Source organism: Babylonia areolata, chromosome 34 (assembly GCF_041734735.1).
Source record: "Babylonia areolata isolate BAREFJ2019XMU chromosome 34, ASM4173473v1, whole genome shotgun sequence".
In the NCBI taxonomy this organism is placed as follows: Eukaryota; Metazoa; Mollusca; class Gastropoda; order Neogastropoda; family Buccinidae; genus Babylonia; species Babylonia areolata.
In genome coordinates this window covers 4,201,086-4,218,585 of record NC_134909.1, presented here as the reverse complement: position 1 = coordinate 4,218,585, position 17,500 = coordinate 4,201,086, and the positions used below count along the sequence as shown (strand labels likewise).

At 46.6% G+C, this 17,500-nt stretch overlaps 1 protein-coding gene across 1 annotated transcript in view; it reads left to right on the top strand.

Annotated features, from left to right (window-relative positions):
• The first annotated feature begins 5,551 nt into the window (after window positions 1–5,551).
• Window positions 5,552–17,500, top strand: part of LOC143277362 (hemicentin-2-like) — a 94,654-nt gene continuing 82,705 nt past the window's right edge. Inside the window, exons 1-3 of the mRNA XM_076582146.1 lie at window positions 5,552–5,659; window positions 16,555–16,845; window positions 17,457–17,500. The exon at window positions 17,457–17,500 is cut by the window's right edge and continues 152 nt beyond it. Coding sequence (XP_076438261.1) covers window positions 5,575–5,659; window positions 16,555–16,845; window positions 17,457–17,500 — 420 coding nt within the window. The 5' untranslated portion in view covers window positions 5,552–5,574. The remainder of the gene's footprint in view (window positions 5,660–16,554; window positions 16,846–17,456) is intronic.

Sequence of the window (17,500 nt, the reverse complement as noted above, 5' to 3'; positions counted from 1 at the left end):
AAAAGAAAGAAAGGGGAAGGGGGAAAAGAAAGAAAGAAAGAAAGAAAGAAAGAAAGGGGAAGGGGGAAAAGAAAAAAAGGGGAAGGGGGAAAAGAAAGAAAGGGGAAGGGGGAAAAGAAAAAAAGGGGAAGGGGGAAAAGAAAGAAAGAAAGAAAGAAAGAAAGAAAGGGGAAGGGGGAAAAGAAAGAAAGAAAGAAAGAAAGAAAGGGGAAGGGGGAAAAGAAAGAAAGAAAGAAAGAAAGAAAGAAAGGGGAATGGGGAAAAGAAAGAAAGAAAGAAAGAAAGAAAGAAAGAAAGAAAGGGGAAGGGGGAAAAGAAAGAAAGAAAGAAAGAAAGAAAGAAAGAAAGGGGAAGGGGGAAAAGAAAGACAGAAAGAAAGAAAGGGGAAGGGGGAAAAGAAAGAAAGAAAGAAAGACAGAAAGAAAGGGGAAGGGGGAAAAGAAAGAAAGAAAGAAAGACAGAAAGAAAGGGGAAGGGGGAAAAGAAAGAAAGAAAGAAAGACAGAAAGAAAGGGGAAGGGGGAAAAGAAAGAAAGAAAGAAAGAAAGGGGAAGGGGGAAAAGAAAGACAGAAAGAAAACAAAGAAAAAAAAGGAAAGATTTGGTGAAGGAGAAAGAAAAGAAAACGACAGGAAATCAATGTTGGACAGTCTGATCGATTCCTTACCTCTGTCAGCACTGGCAACACTGAGAAGCAGTGTCAGAGGCCAGGAATTCCTGGGTATGGGCCATGCCCCGCTCCTGACCACACTGCCACTTCTTGCCCCCTCGTCACCCGCATCGCCCCCTCCCCAGTCGCCGCCACGCCCCTGACCCCTGACCCCACACTCACCTCACGGCTCCTCCACCTCCACCCCTCCCTTCCCTCTTCCGCCCACTCCCCACACCCCTCCTTGTTGGCCTCTGTACACGTACAATCTGTGTGTGTGTGTGTGTGTGTGTGTGTGTGTGTGTGTGTGTGTGTGTGTGCACGCGTAAGCGTATGTGCATCCAAGATTATAAGAGCGAGAGCGAAATTTAGAGAGAGAGAGCGAAAGAGAGAGAGAGGAGAGAGAGAGAGAGAGAAAGAGAGAGCGAGAGAGAGAGAGAGAGAGAGAGAGAGAGAGAGAGAGAGAGAGAGAGCGAGCAGGAGGGGGGCCGGGGTTGGTCACAGACATACATACAAAGGAGTGGTGTTTCTGACCGTGACGATCAGCAACGAGTGTTGCCAGGGACCGTGTAGTGTTTGGGACATCCAGGTTGAAAAGGAAGTCCAACCTGTTTGAAAACGGCAGCGTGACGCTGTGTTCACCCATGTTTCTCCCCCCCACCCCAACCAAAACCGCTTCCCATGTCTTTTCCACCTCCACACCTCATGTCTTTTCCACCCCCATGTTTTATCCACCCCAATGTCTTATCCACCCCATGTCTTATCCACCCCCATGTCTTATCAACCCCTTATCCACCCCATGTCTTATCCACCCCATGTCTTATCCACCCCATGTCTTTTCCACCCCCATGTTTTATCCACCCCAATGTCTTATCCACCCCATGTCTTATCCACCACCATGTCTTATCCACCCCATGTCTTATCCACCCCCATGTCTTATCCACCACCACGTCTTATCCACCCCATGTCTTATCCACCACCACCATGTCTTATCCACCCCATGTCTTATCCACCACCATGTCTTATCCACCCCCATGTCTTATCCACCACCATGTCTTATCCACCCCATGTCTTATCCACCACCACCATGTCTTATCCACCCCATGTCTTATCCACCACCACCATGTCTTATCCACCACCATGTCTTATCCACCACCACCATGTCTTATCCACCCCTTGTCTTATCCACCACCACCATGTCTTATCCACCCCATGTCTTATCCACCACCATGTCTTATCCACCCCAACACCCAATGTCTTTTCCACCCCATGTCTTATCCACCACCATGTCTTATCCACCCCATGTCTTATCCACCACCATGTCTTATCCACCCCATGTCTTATCCACCACCATGTCTTATCCACCCCCATGTCTTATCCACCCCATGTCTTATCCACCACATGTCTTATCCACCCCAACACCCCATGTCTTATCCACCCCATGTCTTATCCACCCCATGTCTTATCCACCACCACCATGTCTTATCCACCCCCATGTCTTATCCACCACCACCATGTCTTATCCACCACCATGTCTTATCCACCCCCATGTCTTATCCACCCCATGTCTTATCCACCACCATGTCTTATCCACCACCACCATGTCTTATCCACCCCATGTCTTATCCACCACCACCATGTCTTATCCACCCCCATGTCTTATCCACCACCACCATGTCTTATCCACCCAATGTCTTATCCACCCCATGTCTTATCCACCACCATGTCTTATCCACCACCACCATGTCTTATCCACCCCATGTCTTATCCACCCCATGTCTTATCCACCACACCCATGTCTCATCCACCCCATGTCTTATCCACCCCATGTCTTATCCACCACACCCATGTCTCATCCACCCCATGTTTTATCCACCACCATGTCTTATCCACCACCATGTCTTATCCACCACCATGTCTTATCCACCCCAACACCCCATGTCTTATCCACCACCCCCATGTCTTATCCACCACCATGTCCTATCCACCCCATGTCTTTTTCACCCCAACACCCCATGTCTTATCCACCCCCATGTCTTATCCACCACCCCCATGTCTTATCCACCACCATGTCTTATCCACCCCCATGTCTTATCCACCACCATGTCCTATCCACCCCATGTCTTTTTCACCCCAACACCCCATGTCTTATCCACCCCCATGTCTTATCCACCCCATGTGTTATCCACCCCATGTGTTATCCACCCCCATGTCTTATCCACCACCATGTCTTATCCACCCCATGTCTTATCCACCCCCATGTCTTATCCACCCCATGTCTTATCCACCCCAACACCCCATGTCTTTTCCACCCCATGTCTTATCCACCACCATGTCTTTTCCACCACCATGTCTTATCCACCACCATGTCTTATCCACCCCATGTCTTATCGACCCCAACACCCCATGTCCTATCCACCCCATGTCTTTTTCACCCCAACACCCCATGTCTTATCCACCCCCATGTCTTATCCACCCCATGTGTTATCCACCCCATGTCTTATCCACCCCATGTCTTATCCACCCCAACACCCCATGTCTTATCCACCCCATGTCTTATCCACCACCATGTCTTATCCACCCCATGTCTTATCCACCCCAACACCCCATGTCTTATCCACCACCATGTCTTATCCACCCCATGTCTTATCCACCACCACCATGTCTTATCCACCCCATGTCTTATCCACCCCAACACCCCATGTCTTATCCACCCCATGTCTTATCCACCACCATGTCTTATCCACCCCATGTCTTTTCCACCCCAACACCCCATGTCTTTTCCACCCCAACACCCCATGTCTTATCCACCCCATGTCTTATCCACCACCACCATGTCTTATCCACCCCATGTCTTATCCACCCCAACACCCCATGTCTTATCCACCCCATGTCTTATCCACCCCATGTCTTTTCCACCCTAACACCCCATGTCTTTTCCATGTCTTATCCACCCCATGTCTTATCCACCCCATGTCTTTTCCACCCAACACCCCATGTCTTTTCCACCCCACACCCCATATCTTATCCACCCCATGTCTTTTCCACCCCATGTCTTTTCCACCCCAACACCCCATGTCTTTTCCACCCCATGTCTTATCCACCCCATGTCTGTTCCACCCCACACCTCATGTCTTATCCACCTCATGTCTGTTCCACCCCAACACCCCATATCTTATCCACCCCATGTCTTTTCCACCCCATGTCTTTTCCACCTCAACACCCCATGTCTTTTCCACCCCATGTCTTTTCCACCCCATGTCTTTTCCACCTCAACACCCCATGTCTTTTCCACCCCATGTCTTATCCACCCCATGTCTGTTCCACCCCACACCTCATGTCTTATCCACCCCATGTCTGTTCCACCCCAACACCCCATGTCTTATCCACCCCATGTCTGTTCCACCCCAACACCCCATGTCTTATCCACCCCATGTCTGTTCCACCCCAACACCCCATGTCTTTTCCACCCCACACGTCATGTCTTTTCCACCCCACACCCCATGTCTTTTCCACCCCATGTCTTTTCCACCCCACACACCATGTCTTTTCCACCCCCCACCCCATGTCTTTTCCACCCCCCACCCCATGTCTTTTCCACCCCATGTCTTTCCATCCCATGTCTTTTCCACCCCACACGTCATGTCTTTTCCACCCCATACACCATGTCTTTTCCACCCCATGTCTTTTCCACCCCACACACCATGTCTTTTCCACCCCCCACCCCATGTCTTTTCCACCCCACACCCCATGTCTTTTCCACTTCACACCCCTTGTCTTTTCCACCCCCCACCCCATGTCTTTTCCACCCCCCACCCCATGTCTTTTCCACTTCACACCCCTTGTCTTTTCCACCCCCCACCCCATGTCTTTTCCACCCCATGTCTTTCCACCCCATGTCTTTTCCACTTCCATGTCTTTTCCATCCCCACACCCCATGTCTCAGAGAGAGAGCGAGAGAGAGAGAGCGAGCGAGAGAGAGAGAGAGAGCGGTAAATAATTCGCTGAGTTTTCGAATAATGTTTCAACTCGTGATGCGCTGATTGTTTTGAGTACACTTTGTGTTCACACATAATATGCATTGCTACGCTGTATGCGTGCCTGGTTCTTTGAACTTTCGATATTTTTATCATTGTGTAGTTCATTGTGTAGTTCATTGTGTAGTTGAAATGGTGATGCACTTTGGGCTGCCTCCTGTCTCCCTCACAGTCAACATATTGCCTCCTGTTTCATCTGACTGAAGGACAGAGGCTATGCTTTCATCTGACTGAAGGACAGAGGCTATGCTTTCATCTGACTCACGAACAGAGGCTATGCTTTCATCTGACGCAAGAACAGAGGCTATGCTTTCATCTGACTGAAGGACAGAGGCTATGCTTTCATCTGACTCATGAACAGAGGCTATGCTTTCATCTGACTGAAGGACAGAGGCTATGCTTTCATCTGACTCATGAACAGAGGCTATACTTTCATCTGACTGAAGGACAGGGTCTATGCTTTCATCTGACTCATGAACAGAGGCTATGCTTTCATCTGACTGAAGGACAGGGTCTATGCTTTCATCTGACTCATGAACAGAGGCTATGCTTTCATCTGACTCACGAACAGAGGCTGAAGTTCCTTTTCATGTACGCTAAGATTCTAAAGACACAATGAACAACAAAAACCTAAATAGATAAATAAATAAAGAAATGACAATATTTCATGCGAAAAAACATTTGCTGGAATGAAAACGACAAAATTTCTAGAAAGCAGTAATAACACAGCTGGGTTTTTCTTTCAGAGTTTCCTGGTTGGTCCTCAGCGGTTGGTGACGTCAGCGCACCGCACCAATGTGACAACGCTCCCCACCTCTCTCTCTCTCACACACACACAGACTGCACCAGTGTGAAGGTCAAACAACTGGTTTCAACACATAAGTAGGACAATGAAGGAATCTATGACGTCATCGCTTTCGCTCAAGATGTGGATGTGTTTGGCAGTGTTTTCCTTGATGTGGTCTTCATCTGTTGGTGAGTTTGTTTATGTTGAACAAATATACTAACAACATATAGTTGTTGAACTTCTTTGTTGTGTTTTGGACGACTTGTTGAAATCATTATGCACGACAGTCGGTTGTGGAGGAAAACAAGTGCAAGCAAATAACCTCTGTTGCTTTTTACACGACTTTACACTGTAACAACCTATGTTGTTTTAGATAGATAGATAGATAGCACATCAGTGTGCTGCTAATTACTGTGCAACTCATAATGAATGTAACACCATGGTTAAGTTTGCTGATGACACTACACCAGAAAGGCTGATGACGAACAGTGACCAGTCAGAATGCAGGGAAGAAGTACTTGAACTTGTCAGCTGATGTGATCAAATCAACTTAAAAGTTAACAAATCAACAATAAAAGAACTGGTTTTAGATTTCAGGAAGATCATGTCTGACCCTTTACCACTTGTCATTAAAGGCAAGCAAATAGAGATCATTAGTGAATTTAATTTTCTCGGACTGATAATTTCTAATGATTTGAAATAGGAATGAAATACCAAAGAATGTTAAGAAAGCACTGCAGGAGTCTATACTTTCTTCGGCACCTAAAAACCCTTTGGACTCGAAAAAGAAACATTGGCTGGCGTCTACAGTGCTGTCGTTGAAAGTGTGTTAACTTTCGCCATTACCGTTTGGTAGGGAAATATTTTTTCTTAGACAGAAATCACAGCTCTGAACAGACTCAGATTATTGGAACAGAGCTATCAGAACCAAAGCAACAGCTCTGTCCCTCGAATCAATTCAAAATGTATGACAGAAAACTGTGCAACCAGCAACATTTAAATGTAGATTTAGTCACCAGTCCCGTCCGTGTGTAATGTGTATAATTTGTGGCACATATTCCAGTGTGCACAGCATCGATATGGCTCTGAGTGTGCATATATATATATATATATATATATATATATATATATATATATATATATATATATCTGTGTGTGTGTGTGTGTGTGTGTGTGTGTGTGTGTGTGTGTGTGTGTGTGTGAACAAGTACCTATTTTTATAAGCACATGTGTCTAAAACTCCACTGTATTTGTGTTTGTGTGTGGATTTGGATTATGTTTGTATCCGTGATGTAATGCCCCCTCCCCAATTCAATATTCTTTGTGACACCTGTTAAAAAAGACATACTGTGTCTAGCTGTCTCTCTGTCTCTGTCTCTCTCTACATGTATAATGTAACAGACTGTACATGTGGATAATGTGTCAGACAATACGTGTGCATAAATTTGTCAGACTGGATAATCTGTCAGACTATACTGCTCAGCCGCCGATATTTTCTCCCCATCCACTAGACCTTGAGTGGTGGTCTGGACGCTAGTCATTCGGATGAGAGGATAAACCGAGGTCCCGTGTGCAGCATGCACTTAGCGCACGTAAAAGAACCCACGGCAACAAAAAGGTTGTTCCTGGCAAAATTCTGTAGAAAAATCCATATCGATAGGAAAAACAAATAAAACTGCACGCAGGAAAAAATGCCAAAAAATGGGTGGCGCTGTAGTGTAGCGACGCGCTCTCCCTGGGGAGATCAGACCGAATTTCACACAGATAAATCAGTTGTGATAAAAAGAAATGCACATGAAAATACAAATAATTTGTCAGGTTATACATGGATAATGTGTCAGACAATACATGTGTCATGGTCAAGCTGGATAATGTGTCAGACTATACATGGATAATGTGTCAGACTGGATAATTTGTCAGACTATACATGGATAATGTGTCAGGCTGGATAATGTGTCAGACTATACATGGATAATGTGTCAGACTATACATGGATAATTTGTCAGACTGGATAATCTGTCAGACTATACATGGATAATGTGTCAGGCTGGATAATGTGTCAGACTATACATGGATAATTTGTCAGGTTGAATAATCTGTCAGACTATACATGAATAATTTTGTCAGGCTGGATAATGTGTCAGACTATACATGGGTAATTTGTCAGGCTGGATAATCTGTCAGACTATACATGGATAATTTGTCAGACTGGATAATGTGTCAGACTATACATGTATAATGTGTAAGACTGGGTAATGTGTCAGACTATACATGGATAATGTGTAAGACTGGATAATCTTTCAGACTATACATGGATAATTTGTCAGACTGGATAATGTGTCAGACAATACATGGGTAATTTGTCAGACTGAATAATGTGTCAGACTATACATGGATATTATGTCAGACTATAGATGTGTATAAATTTATAAGACTATACGAGTACATGTGTATAATTCATCAGACTATACATGGACGATGTGTCAGACTATACATGGATGATGTGTCAGACTATACATGGATGATGTGTCAGACTATAAATGGATGATGTGTTAGACTATACATGGATAATATGTCATACATGGATAATGTGTCAGACTATAAATGGATGATGTGTCAGACTATACATGGATAATGTGTCAGACTATAAATGGATGATGGGTCAGACTATACATGGATAATGTGTCAGACTATAAATGGATGATGTGTCAGACTAATTCATTTGACTGTACATGTGTATAATTTACACATGGGAAATTTGTCAGATTATACATGGATTATTTGTCAGACTATACATGGATAATGTGTCAGACTATACATGTACATAATTCATCTGATTATACATGTGTATGATTTATCAGACTACACATGGAAAATTCGTCAGACTATACATGGTTAATGTGTCAGACTGTACATGGTAAATGTGTCAGACATGGTAAATGTGTCAGACTATACATGGATAATGTGTCAGACTATACATGGTAAATGTGTCAGACTATACATGGTAAATGTGTCAGACATGGTAAATGTGTCAGACTTTTACATGGTAAATGTGTCAGACTATACATGGTAAATGTGTCAAACTAGACATGGATAATGTGTCAGACTATACATGGTAAATGTGTCAGACTATACATGGTAAATGTGTCAGACTATACACAGATAATGTGTCAGACTATACATGGTAAATGTGTCAGACTATACATGGTAAATGTGTCAGACTATACATGCATAATGTGTCAGACAACAAATGGTAACTGTGTCAGACTATACATGGATAATGTGTCAGACTATACGTGGATAATGTGTCAGACTATACATGGATAATGTGTCAGACAACACATGGTAAATGTGTCAGACTATACATGGATAATGTGTCAGACTATACATGGATAATGTGTCTTCAGACTATACATGGATAATGTGTCAGACTATACATGGATAATGTGTCAGACAACATATGGTAAATGTGTCAGACTATACATGAATAATGTGTCAGACAACACATGGTAAATGTGCCAGACTATACATGGATAATGTGTCAGACTATACATGGATAATGTGTCAGACTATACATGGATAATGTGTCAGACAACACATGGTAAATGTGTCAGACTATACATGTGGAGAAAGTGAAGGATCAGTGACTGCCGAAAGCCAGGCTGTCTTTCAACATGTGATAGTGTCTTTCCAAATTGGTTATCGTAATCTTCAGTGGTTGCTATTTTATGTTATCAGAGTGCACCAACGCATCAGGTAAGTGCCGTGTGTGTGTGTGAGGGGGTAGGGGACGGGGGGGGGGGATCCATAGCAGATTAGGTACCCGGAGTAACAGGGGCATTGTGGCACAGCAAGGGGGGCTGTCTAACCTGCTGGCGCGGAGACTAACTGACAATGTTATCACCGAATTCACTGGTGAAGCAATGCACTGACCTCACCCTGCAGTCGGCTCTTGTTGGAAGCTGTGGAACACCTCTCTGTCTCTCTCTGTCTGTTTCTCTCTGTTTGTCTGTCTCTCTATCTCTCTCGCTCTCTCTCTCTCTGCCACCCCCCTCTCTCTCTCACATAGACATACACGCACACACACACAGCCATAGACACACAGACACAGTCACAAATGCACACACACACACACCTGCTGTGTGTATGCTTATGTGCGTGTGCATGTGTACGTGTGTATGTGTGCGTGCGTGCGCGTGTGTATTATGTGTGCGTGCTTGCGTGTGTGTGTGATGCGTGTGTGTACGTGTGTGCGTTTGTGTATTTGTATGTGTATGTGTGTGGGGTTGGGGGTAGGGCGCGTTTTAGGAAATGAAAGAAGATCCGTGGCACATGTATGAAAGACTGTCAGCATAATGACTGTTTGTCGGTCTGTCTGCCTGTCAGTCAGTCAGTCTGTCTGTCTGCATCTGCGGCTAGACCAGTTGTAGTGCAGTTAAGATCTTTTGATATGTAAGTCGTTCAGCAGTTGATGGCTGGATACAAATAGTTTGATGAGAAGCGAGAGAGGAAATGGAGACAGGTTTCAGCAGTGAGGGGCTCGGGAAGCTGTTCTCATTTTGGTCCGTTCAGGTCAAGGGAGAAACTTTCCATGAGACGTGAATAATACTGAAGGAACTCTTACCCCCCACCCTGTGTGTGTGTGTGTGTGTGTGTGTGTGTGTGTGTGTGTGTGTGTGTGTGTGTGCATATGCATGAGTGCTTGCGTGCATTTGTGCGTGCGCGCGCGCGGGCGCGCGTGTGTGTGAATCAGAATCAGAATCAGAATCAGAATCTTTTTTTTTTTTACTGTCAATTAAACCGGAACAATTTTTTAAAAACACGCAAGCAAAGTTATATGTACCACACACAAAAGGCAAAAGAAAATAATATTGATAATAAATAAATGTGTGTGTGTGTGTGTGTGTGTGTGTGTGTGTGTGTGTTGTGTGTTTGAGTGTGTGTGTGCGTGTGTGTGTGTGTGTGAGTGTTTGTGTGTGTGTGTGTGTGTGTGTGTGTGTGTGTGTGTGTGAAACTTAATAAATTCTTCTTCTCTAGAAATAGGTTGTCAGTCAGTACCAAATCTGGACTGAATACAGAGAAATAAAATCTTTCCACTCATACCAATGACAGGTTTAAGTGTTCAGGATAAGGCCGTATTTCCGGATCGTGAACGGTTTATATCGTTCAGCCTCCTGGATCCGCAAGATGTTATTGCATCATTCCCGGTTCATTCCATTTGGGTTTAAAGACGGCAGGACATTTTATCTCTTGAAAGAAAAGAAAAGAAATTCTGGACATAGCTCACATAATAACACTAACTGCACCATCGACGTGTTTACTGCATGTGGGTGTTTTAAACAGGATATGACTGGAAATTAAACAGAAGGGACATACTGAAAAAAATTGTTAAATGCACTTCGAAGCAGCCGTCTTGCCCGAAAAGTTTCTTACTGTGGGAATCGTGCATTCAATTGATGATTCCCAATATTGAAAGAGACGAAGGAGGCCACTAAATTATAACAGGAGAATGATTTGTGCATATATATAATCAGTCACTGCATAATGTCCCTGAACGACCATAAAAAAATCAACAGAATTATCTGAATTTCAGTCCACAACTTGCCAAGTCGCACTACTATTTTCTAGATAACAGCAAACACCACTTTCCCTTGTTACCTGCAGACGTAAAAAAACAACAAACAAACAAATAAACGAAAAAAACCCCAACAAAACAAAACAAAACAAAAAAACGAACCAAAAACGATGAGAAATATCCTTGATAGCTTCATATCGTTATCGTTGTCCTTGATAGTTTCATATCGGTATCCTTGATAGCTTCAAATCGTTATCCATGATAGCATCATATCATTATCGTTGATAGCTTCATATCGTTATCATTATCGTTGATAGCTTCATATCGTTATCCTTGGTAGCTTCATATCATTATCCTTGATAAATTCATATCGTTATCCTTGATAGATTCATATCGTTGTCCTTGATAGCTTCATATCGTTATCGTTGATAGCTTCATATCGTTATCATTATCCTTGATAGTTTCATATCGTTATTCCTAATAGCTTCATATCGTTATCCTTGATAGCTTCATATCGTTATCATTATCCTTGATAGCTTCATATCGTTATCCTTGATAGCTTCATATCATTATCATTATCCTTGATAGCTTTATATCATTATCCTTGATAGCTTCATATCATTATCCTTGATAGCTTCATATCATTATCATTATCCTTGATAGCTTCATATCGTTATCATTATCCTTGATAGCTTCATATCGTTATCCTTGATAGCTTCATATCGTTATCATTATCCTTGATAGCTTCATATCGTTATCCTTGATAGCTTCATATCATTATCATTATCATTGATAGCTTCATATCATTATCCTTGATAGCTTCATATCATTATCCTTATCCTTGATAGCTTTATATCATTATCCTTGATAGCTTCATATCATTATCCTTGATAGCTTCATATCATTATCATTATCCTTGATAGCTTTACATCGTTATCCATGATAGTTTCATATCATTATCGTGAAACAATGAAATGCCAATCTATGTGGGCCTCGTAAAAAAAAGGGAGAGAAAAATGATGTGCGTTTCGCAGAAGTCAGTGACTTCAAATTGATGATTCACAAGATGAAAACAAGACATGATTGCAATTTTCGGAATTATAGAACCGCGTGAGATCGATCTATCAAAATTCTGTAGAAGAAACTGAACTTATCTGGAGTGATCATCGAGTATACTTCGCCCGAAACGGTGTTTGGCGATTTAGTGACGGTTCACAAAGTGGCAATGAACACAGGGAACATTTGAAACTTTGACATATTTTTATAAAATGATCACAACCCATTGAAATAACGATCAATGTAGTCTGCTTGGGACAGCGTTGTTCCGTTTCCACCATACAATTTAGAGTTCCACAAACAGTCTGCGTTGTTCCGTTTCCACCATACAGTTTACAGTTCCACAAACAGTCTGCTTGGGAAAGCGTTGTTCCGTCTCCACCATACAATTTACATTTCCACAAACAGTCGTTTCCTTCCCTCTCCCCAACCGCCCGCCATTTTCTGTTGTTCAGCAGGGATAACACGTGACTCATTAAGGCTTTGCCTTTTGTGTTCTGTTGACATCACTCTGTGTGGTGTGGTGTGGTGTGGTGTGGTGTGATGTCAGTGACAAGGTGTGGTGAGGTGTGGTGTGGTGTGATGTGATGTCAGTGACAAGGTGTGGTGTGGTGTGGTGTGGTGTGATGTGATGTCAGTGACAAGGTGTGGTGAGGTGTGGTGTGGTGTGATGTGATGTCAGTGACAAGGTGTGGTGAGGTGTGGTGTGGTGTGATGTGATGTGATGTCAGTGACAAGGTGTGCTGTGGTGTGGTGTGGTGTGGTGTGATGTGATGTCAGTGACAAGGTGTGCTGTGGTGTGGTGTGGTGTGGTGTGATGTGGCGTGGTGTGATGTGATGTCAGTGACAAGGTGTGGTGTGGTGTGGTGTGGTGTGATGTGGTGTGGTGTGATGTCAGTGACAAGGTGTGCTGTGGTGTGGGGTGTTGTGGTGTGATGTGATGTCAGTGACAAGGTGTGGTGTGGTGTGGTGTGGTGTGGTGTGATGTCAGTGACAAGGTGTGCTGTGGTGTGGTGTGATGTGGTGTGATGTGATGTCAGTGACAAGGTGTGGTGTGGTGTGGTGTGATGTGGCGTGGTGTGAAGTCAGTGACAAGGTGTGGTGTGGTGTGGTGTGGTGTAATGTGATGTCAGTGACAAGGTGTGCTGTGGTGTGGTGTGGTGTGGTGTGATGTCAGTGACAAGGTGTGGTGTGATGTGGATGGTGTGGTGTGTGAGTGTGGGTGTGGTGTGTGTCAGTGACGTGTGTGTGTGGTGTGGTGTCAGTGACGTTGTGTGTGTGGTGTGTGTCAGTGACGCTGTGGTGTGTGTGGTGTGTGATGTCAGTGACGTTGTGGTGGTGTGTGGTGTCAGTGACGTTGTGTGGTGTGGTGTGTGTCAGTGACGCTGTGTGTGTGTGTGGTGTGGTGTCAGTGACGTGTGTGGTGTGGTGTGTGTCAGTGACGTGTGTGGTGTGGTGTGGTGTGTCAGTGACGTTGTGTGGTGTGGTGTTGTGTCAGTGACGCTGTGTGGTGTGGTGTGGTGTCAGTGACGTGTGTGGTGTGGTGTCAGTGACGCTGTGTGTGTGGTGTGGTGTCAGTGACGCTGTGTGGTGTGGTGGTGTCAGTGACGCTGTGTGGTGTGGGTTGTGGTCAGTGACGCTGTGGGGTGTGGTGTGGTGTCAGTGACGTTGTGTGGTGTGGTATGGTGTCAGTGACGTTGTGTGGTGTGGTGTCAGTGACGCTGTGTGGTGTGATGTGGTGTGGTGTCAGTGACGTTGTGTGGTGTGGTGTGGTGTCAGTGACGTTGTGTGGTGTGGTGTGGTGTCAGTGACGCTGTGTGGTGTGGTGTTGTGTCAGTGACGCTGTGTGGTGTGGTGTGGTGTCTGTGATGTGGTGTCAGTGACGCTGTGTGGTGTGGTGTCAGTGACGTTGTGTGGTGTCAGTGACGCTGTGTGGTGTGGTGTTGTGTCAGTGACGCTGTGTGGTGTGGTGTGGTGTCAGTGACGCTGTGTGGTGTGGTGTTGTGTCAGTGACGCTGCGTGGTGTGGTGTGGTGTGGTGTTGTGTCAGTGACGCTGTGTGGTGTGGTGTGGTGTGGTGTGGTGTCAGTGACGCTGTGTGGTGTGGTGTGGTGTCAGTGACGCTGTGTGGTGTGGTGTTGTGTCAGTGACGCTGTGTGGTGTGGTGTGGTGTCAGTGACGCTGTGTGGTGTGGTGTGGTGTGGTGTTGTGTCAGTGACGCTGTGTGGTGTGGTGTGGTGTCAGTGACGCTCTGTGGTGTGGTGTGGTGTCAGTGACGTTGTGTGGTGTGGTGTTGTGTCAGTGACGCTGTGTGGTGTGGTGTGGTCAGTGCGTGTGTGTGTGTCAGTGACGCTGTGTGGTGTGGTGTGGTGTCAGTGACGCTGTGTGGTGTGGTGTTGTGTCAGTGACGCTGTGTGGTGTGGTGTTGTGTCAGTGACGCTGTGTGGTGTGGTGTGGTGTCAGTGACGCTGTGTGGTGTGGTGTTGTGTCAGTGACGCTGTGTGGTGTGGTGGTGTGTGTCAGTGACGCTGTGTGGTGTGGTGTGGTGTCAGTGACGCTGTGTGGTGTGGTGTGGTGTCAGTGACGCTGTGTGGTGTGGTGTGGTGTCAGTGACGCTGTGTGGTGTGGTGGTGTGGTGTCAGTGACGCTGTGTGGTGTGGTGTGTGGTGTCAGTGACGCTGTGTGGTGTGGTGTGGTGTCAGTGACGCTGTGTGTGTGGTGTGGTGTCAGTGACGCTGTGTGGTGTGGTGTGGTGTCAGTGACGCTGTGTGGTGGTGTGGTGTCAGTGACGCTGTGTGGTGTGGTGTGGTGTCAGTGACGCTGTGTGGTGTGGTGTGGTGTCAGTGACGCTGTGTGATGTGGTGTCAGTGACGCTGTGTGGTGTGGTGTGGTGTCAGTGACGCTGTGTGTGGTGTGGTGTCAGTGACGCTGTGTGGTGTGGTGTGGTGTCAGTGACGCTGTGTGGTGTGGTGTGGTGTCAGTGACGCTGTGTGGTGTGGTGTGGTGTCAGTGACGCTGTGTGGTGTGGTGTGGTGTCAGTGACGCTGTGTGGTGTGGTGTGGTGTCAGTGACGCTGTGTGGTGTGGTGTGGTGTCAGTGACGCTGTGTGATGTGGTGTCAGTGACGCTGTGTGGTGTGGTGTGGTGTCAGTGACGCTGTGTGGTGTGGTGTCAGTGACGCTGTGTGGTGTGGTGTGGTGTCAGTGACGCTGTGTGGTGTGGTGTCAGTGACGCTGTGTGGTGTGGTGTGGTGTCAGTGACGCTGTGTGGTGTGGTGTGGTGTCAGTGACGCTGTGTGGTGTGGTGTCAGTGACGCTGTGTGGTGTGGTGTGGTGTCAGTGACGCTGTGTGGTGTGGTGTCAGTGACGCTGTGTGGTGGTGTGGTGTCAGTGACGCTGTGTGATGTGGTGTCAGTGACGCTGTGTGGTGTGGTGTGGTGTCAGTGACGCTGTGTGGTGTGGTGTGGTGTCAGTGACGCTGTGTGATGTGGTGTCAGTGACGCTGTGTGGTGTGGTGTGGTGTCAGTGACGCTGTGTGGTGTGGTGTCAGTGACGCTGTGTGGTGTGGTGTGGTGTCAGTGACGCTGTGTGGTGTGGTGTGGTGTCAGTGACGCTGTGTGGTGTGGTGTCAGTGACGCTGTGTGGTGGTGTGGTGTCAGTGACGCTGTGTGATGTGGGTGTCAGTGACGCTGTGTGGTGATGTGGTGTCAGTGACGCTGTGTGATGTGGTGTCAGTGACGCTGTGTGGTGGTGGTGTCAGTGACGCTGTGTGGTGTGGTGTCAGTGACGCTGTGTGGTGTGGTGTCAGTGACGCTGTGTGATGTGGTGTCAGTGACGCTGTGTGATGTGGTGTCAGTGACGCTGTGTGGTGTGGTGTGGTGTCAGTGACGCTGTGTGATGTGTGTGGTGTCAGTGACGCTGTGTGGTGTGGTGTGGTGTCAGTGACGCTGTGTGGTGTGGTGTCAGTGACGCTGTGTGGTGTGGTGTCAGTGACGCTGTGTGGTGTGGTGTGGTGTCAGTGACGCTGTGTGATGTGGTGTCAGTGACGCTGTGTGGTGTGGTGTGGTGTCAGTGACGCTGTGTGGTGTGGTGTCAGTGACGCTGTGTGGTGTGGTGTGGTGTCAGTGACGCTGTGTGGTGTGGTGTCAGTGACGCTGTGTGGTGTGGTGTCAGTGACGCTGTGTGATGTGGTGTCAGTGACGCTGTGTGGTGTGGTGTGGTGTCAGTGACGCTGTGTGGTGTGGTGTCAGTGACGCTGTGTGGTGTGGTGTCAGTGACGCTGTGTGGTGTGGTGTCAGTGACGCTGTGTGGTGTGGTGTCAGTGACGCTGTGTGATGTGGTGTCAGTGACGCTGTGTGGTGTGGTGTGGTGTCAGTGACGCTGTGTGGTGTGGTGTGGTGTCAGTGACGCTGTGTGGTGTGGTGTCAGTGACGCTGTGTGGTGTGGTGTCATCAGCACAGCCCACAATCCAGGCCAACGGACTGTTCGTGGTGGGCCAGGAGAAGACCCTGGGCTGTTACATCAACTCTGCAGAGACCGTGAATTCCTTCCCCCTGACGTGGGCCAAGAACGGCGTGAGACAGGCTGCCGTCAGTGAGCAGGAGGTGGCCGTCACCGCCAACGTGCGGAGCTACAACTCCTTCTACAGGTTCACTGTCACCGACTCCGACAACCAGGCCGTGTTCACCTGCACCGCCTCCTTTCCCTCCGGCGTCACGTCCGCTACGTGGACTGTGTACACCTACAGTGAGTCAGCTTTGCTGGATGGGGCGGGGGCAGGGAGTGGAGGGGGGGGGGGGGGGTACATTGACCCAACGGCCTTGTCAGACCTTGACAGCACACCATGTGAAACATTCAGTTAACATGAAATAAGATGAACAGAGGAAATAAATAGATAAGTGCTCTGTCTGTCTCTCTATGTCTCTGTCTCTCTCTGTGTCCCCTCTCTCTCTCTCTCTCTCTCTCTCTCTGTCTTTCTGTCTCACTTGCTGAAAAATGGCTCTGCTTACAGTATTCGTAAACTCTGCGTTTATATATTTGATGCCCTGAAGATACGACAGGAATTTTTTGACAGTATGAAGAATTTTAGAATTCATTTACAATGCACAAGAAGCACTTTTGTTCTACAGGTTTAAGTTAGTATGTATTTTACATTTTGTTTGTCGCTGCGTTATCATCATATTGTGTACTTTTGACCTGTTTCTAGGGGCCGGAGGCCTTGAGATTTAAGTTTTTGTTCTTGCTCTCTCTCTCTGTGTCTGTTTGTTAGTCTGTTTCTCGTTGTATGTATGTGCCATATCAAATCCGTTGATTCATGGCTATGACTCCCCCCCCCCACCTTCTCCCCCCACCCCCAGAGGGCCCAGACACCCCCATCATCTCGGGACCGTCCGCTGCCGTC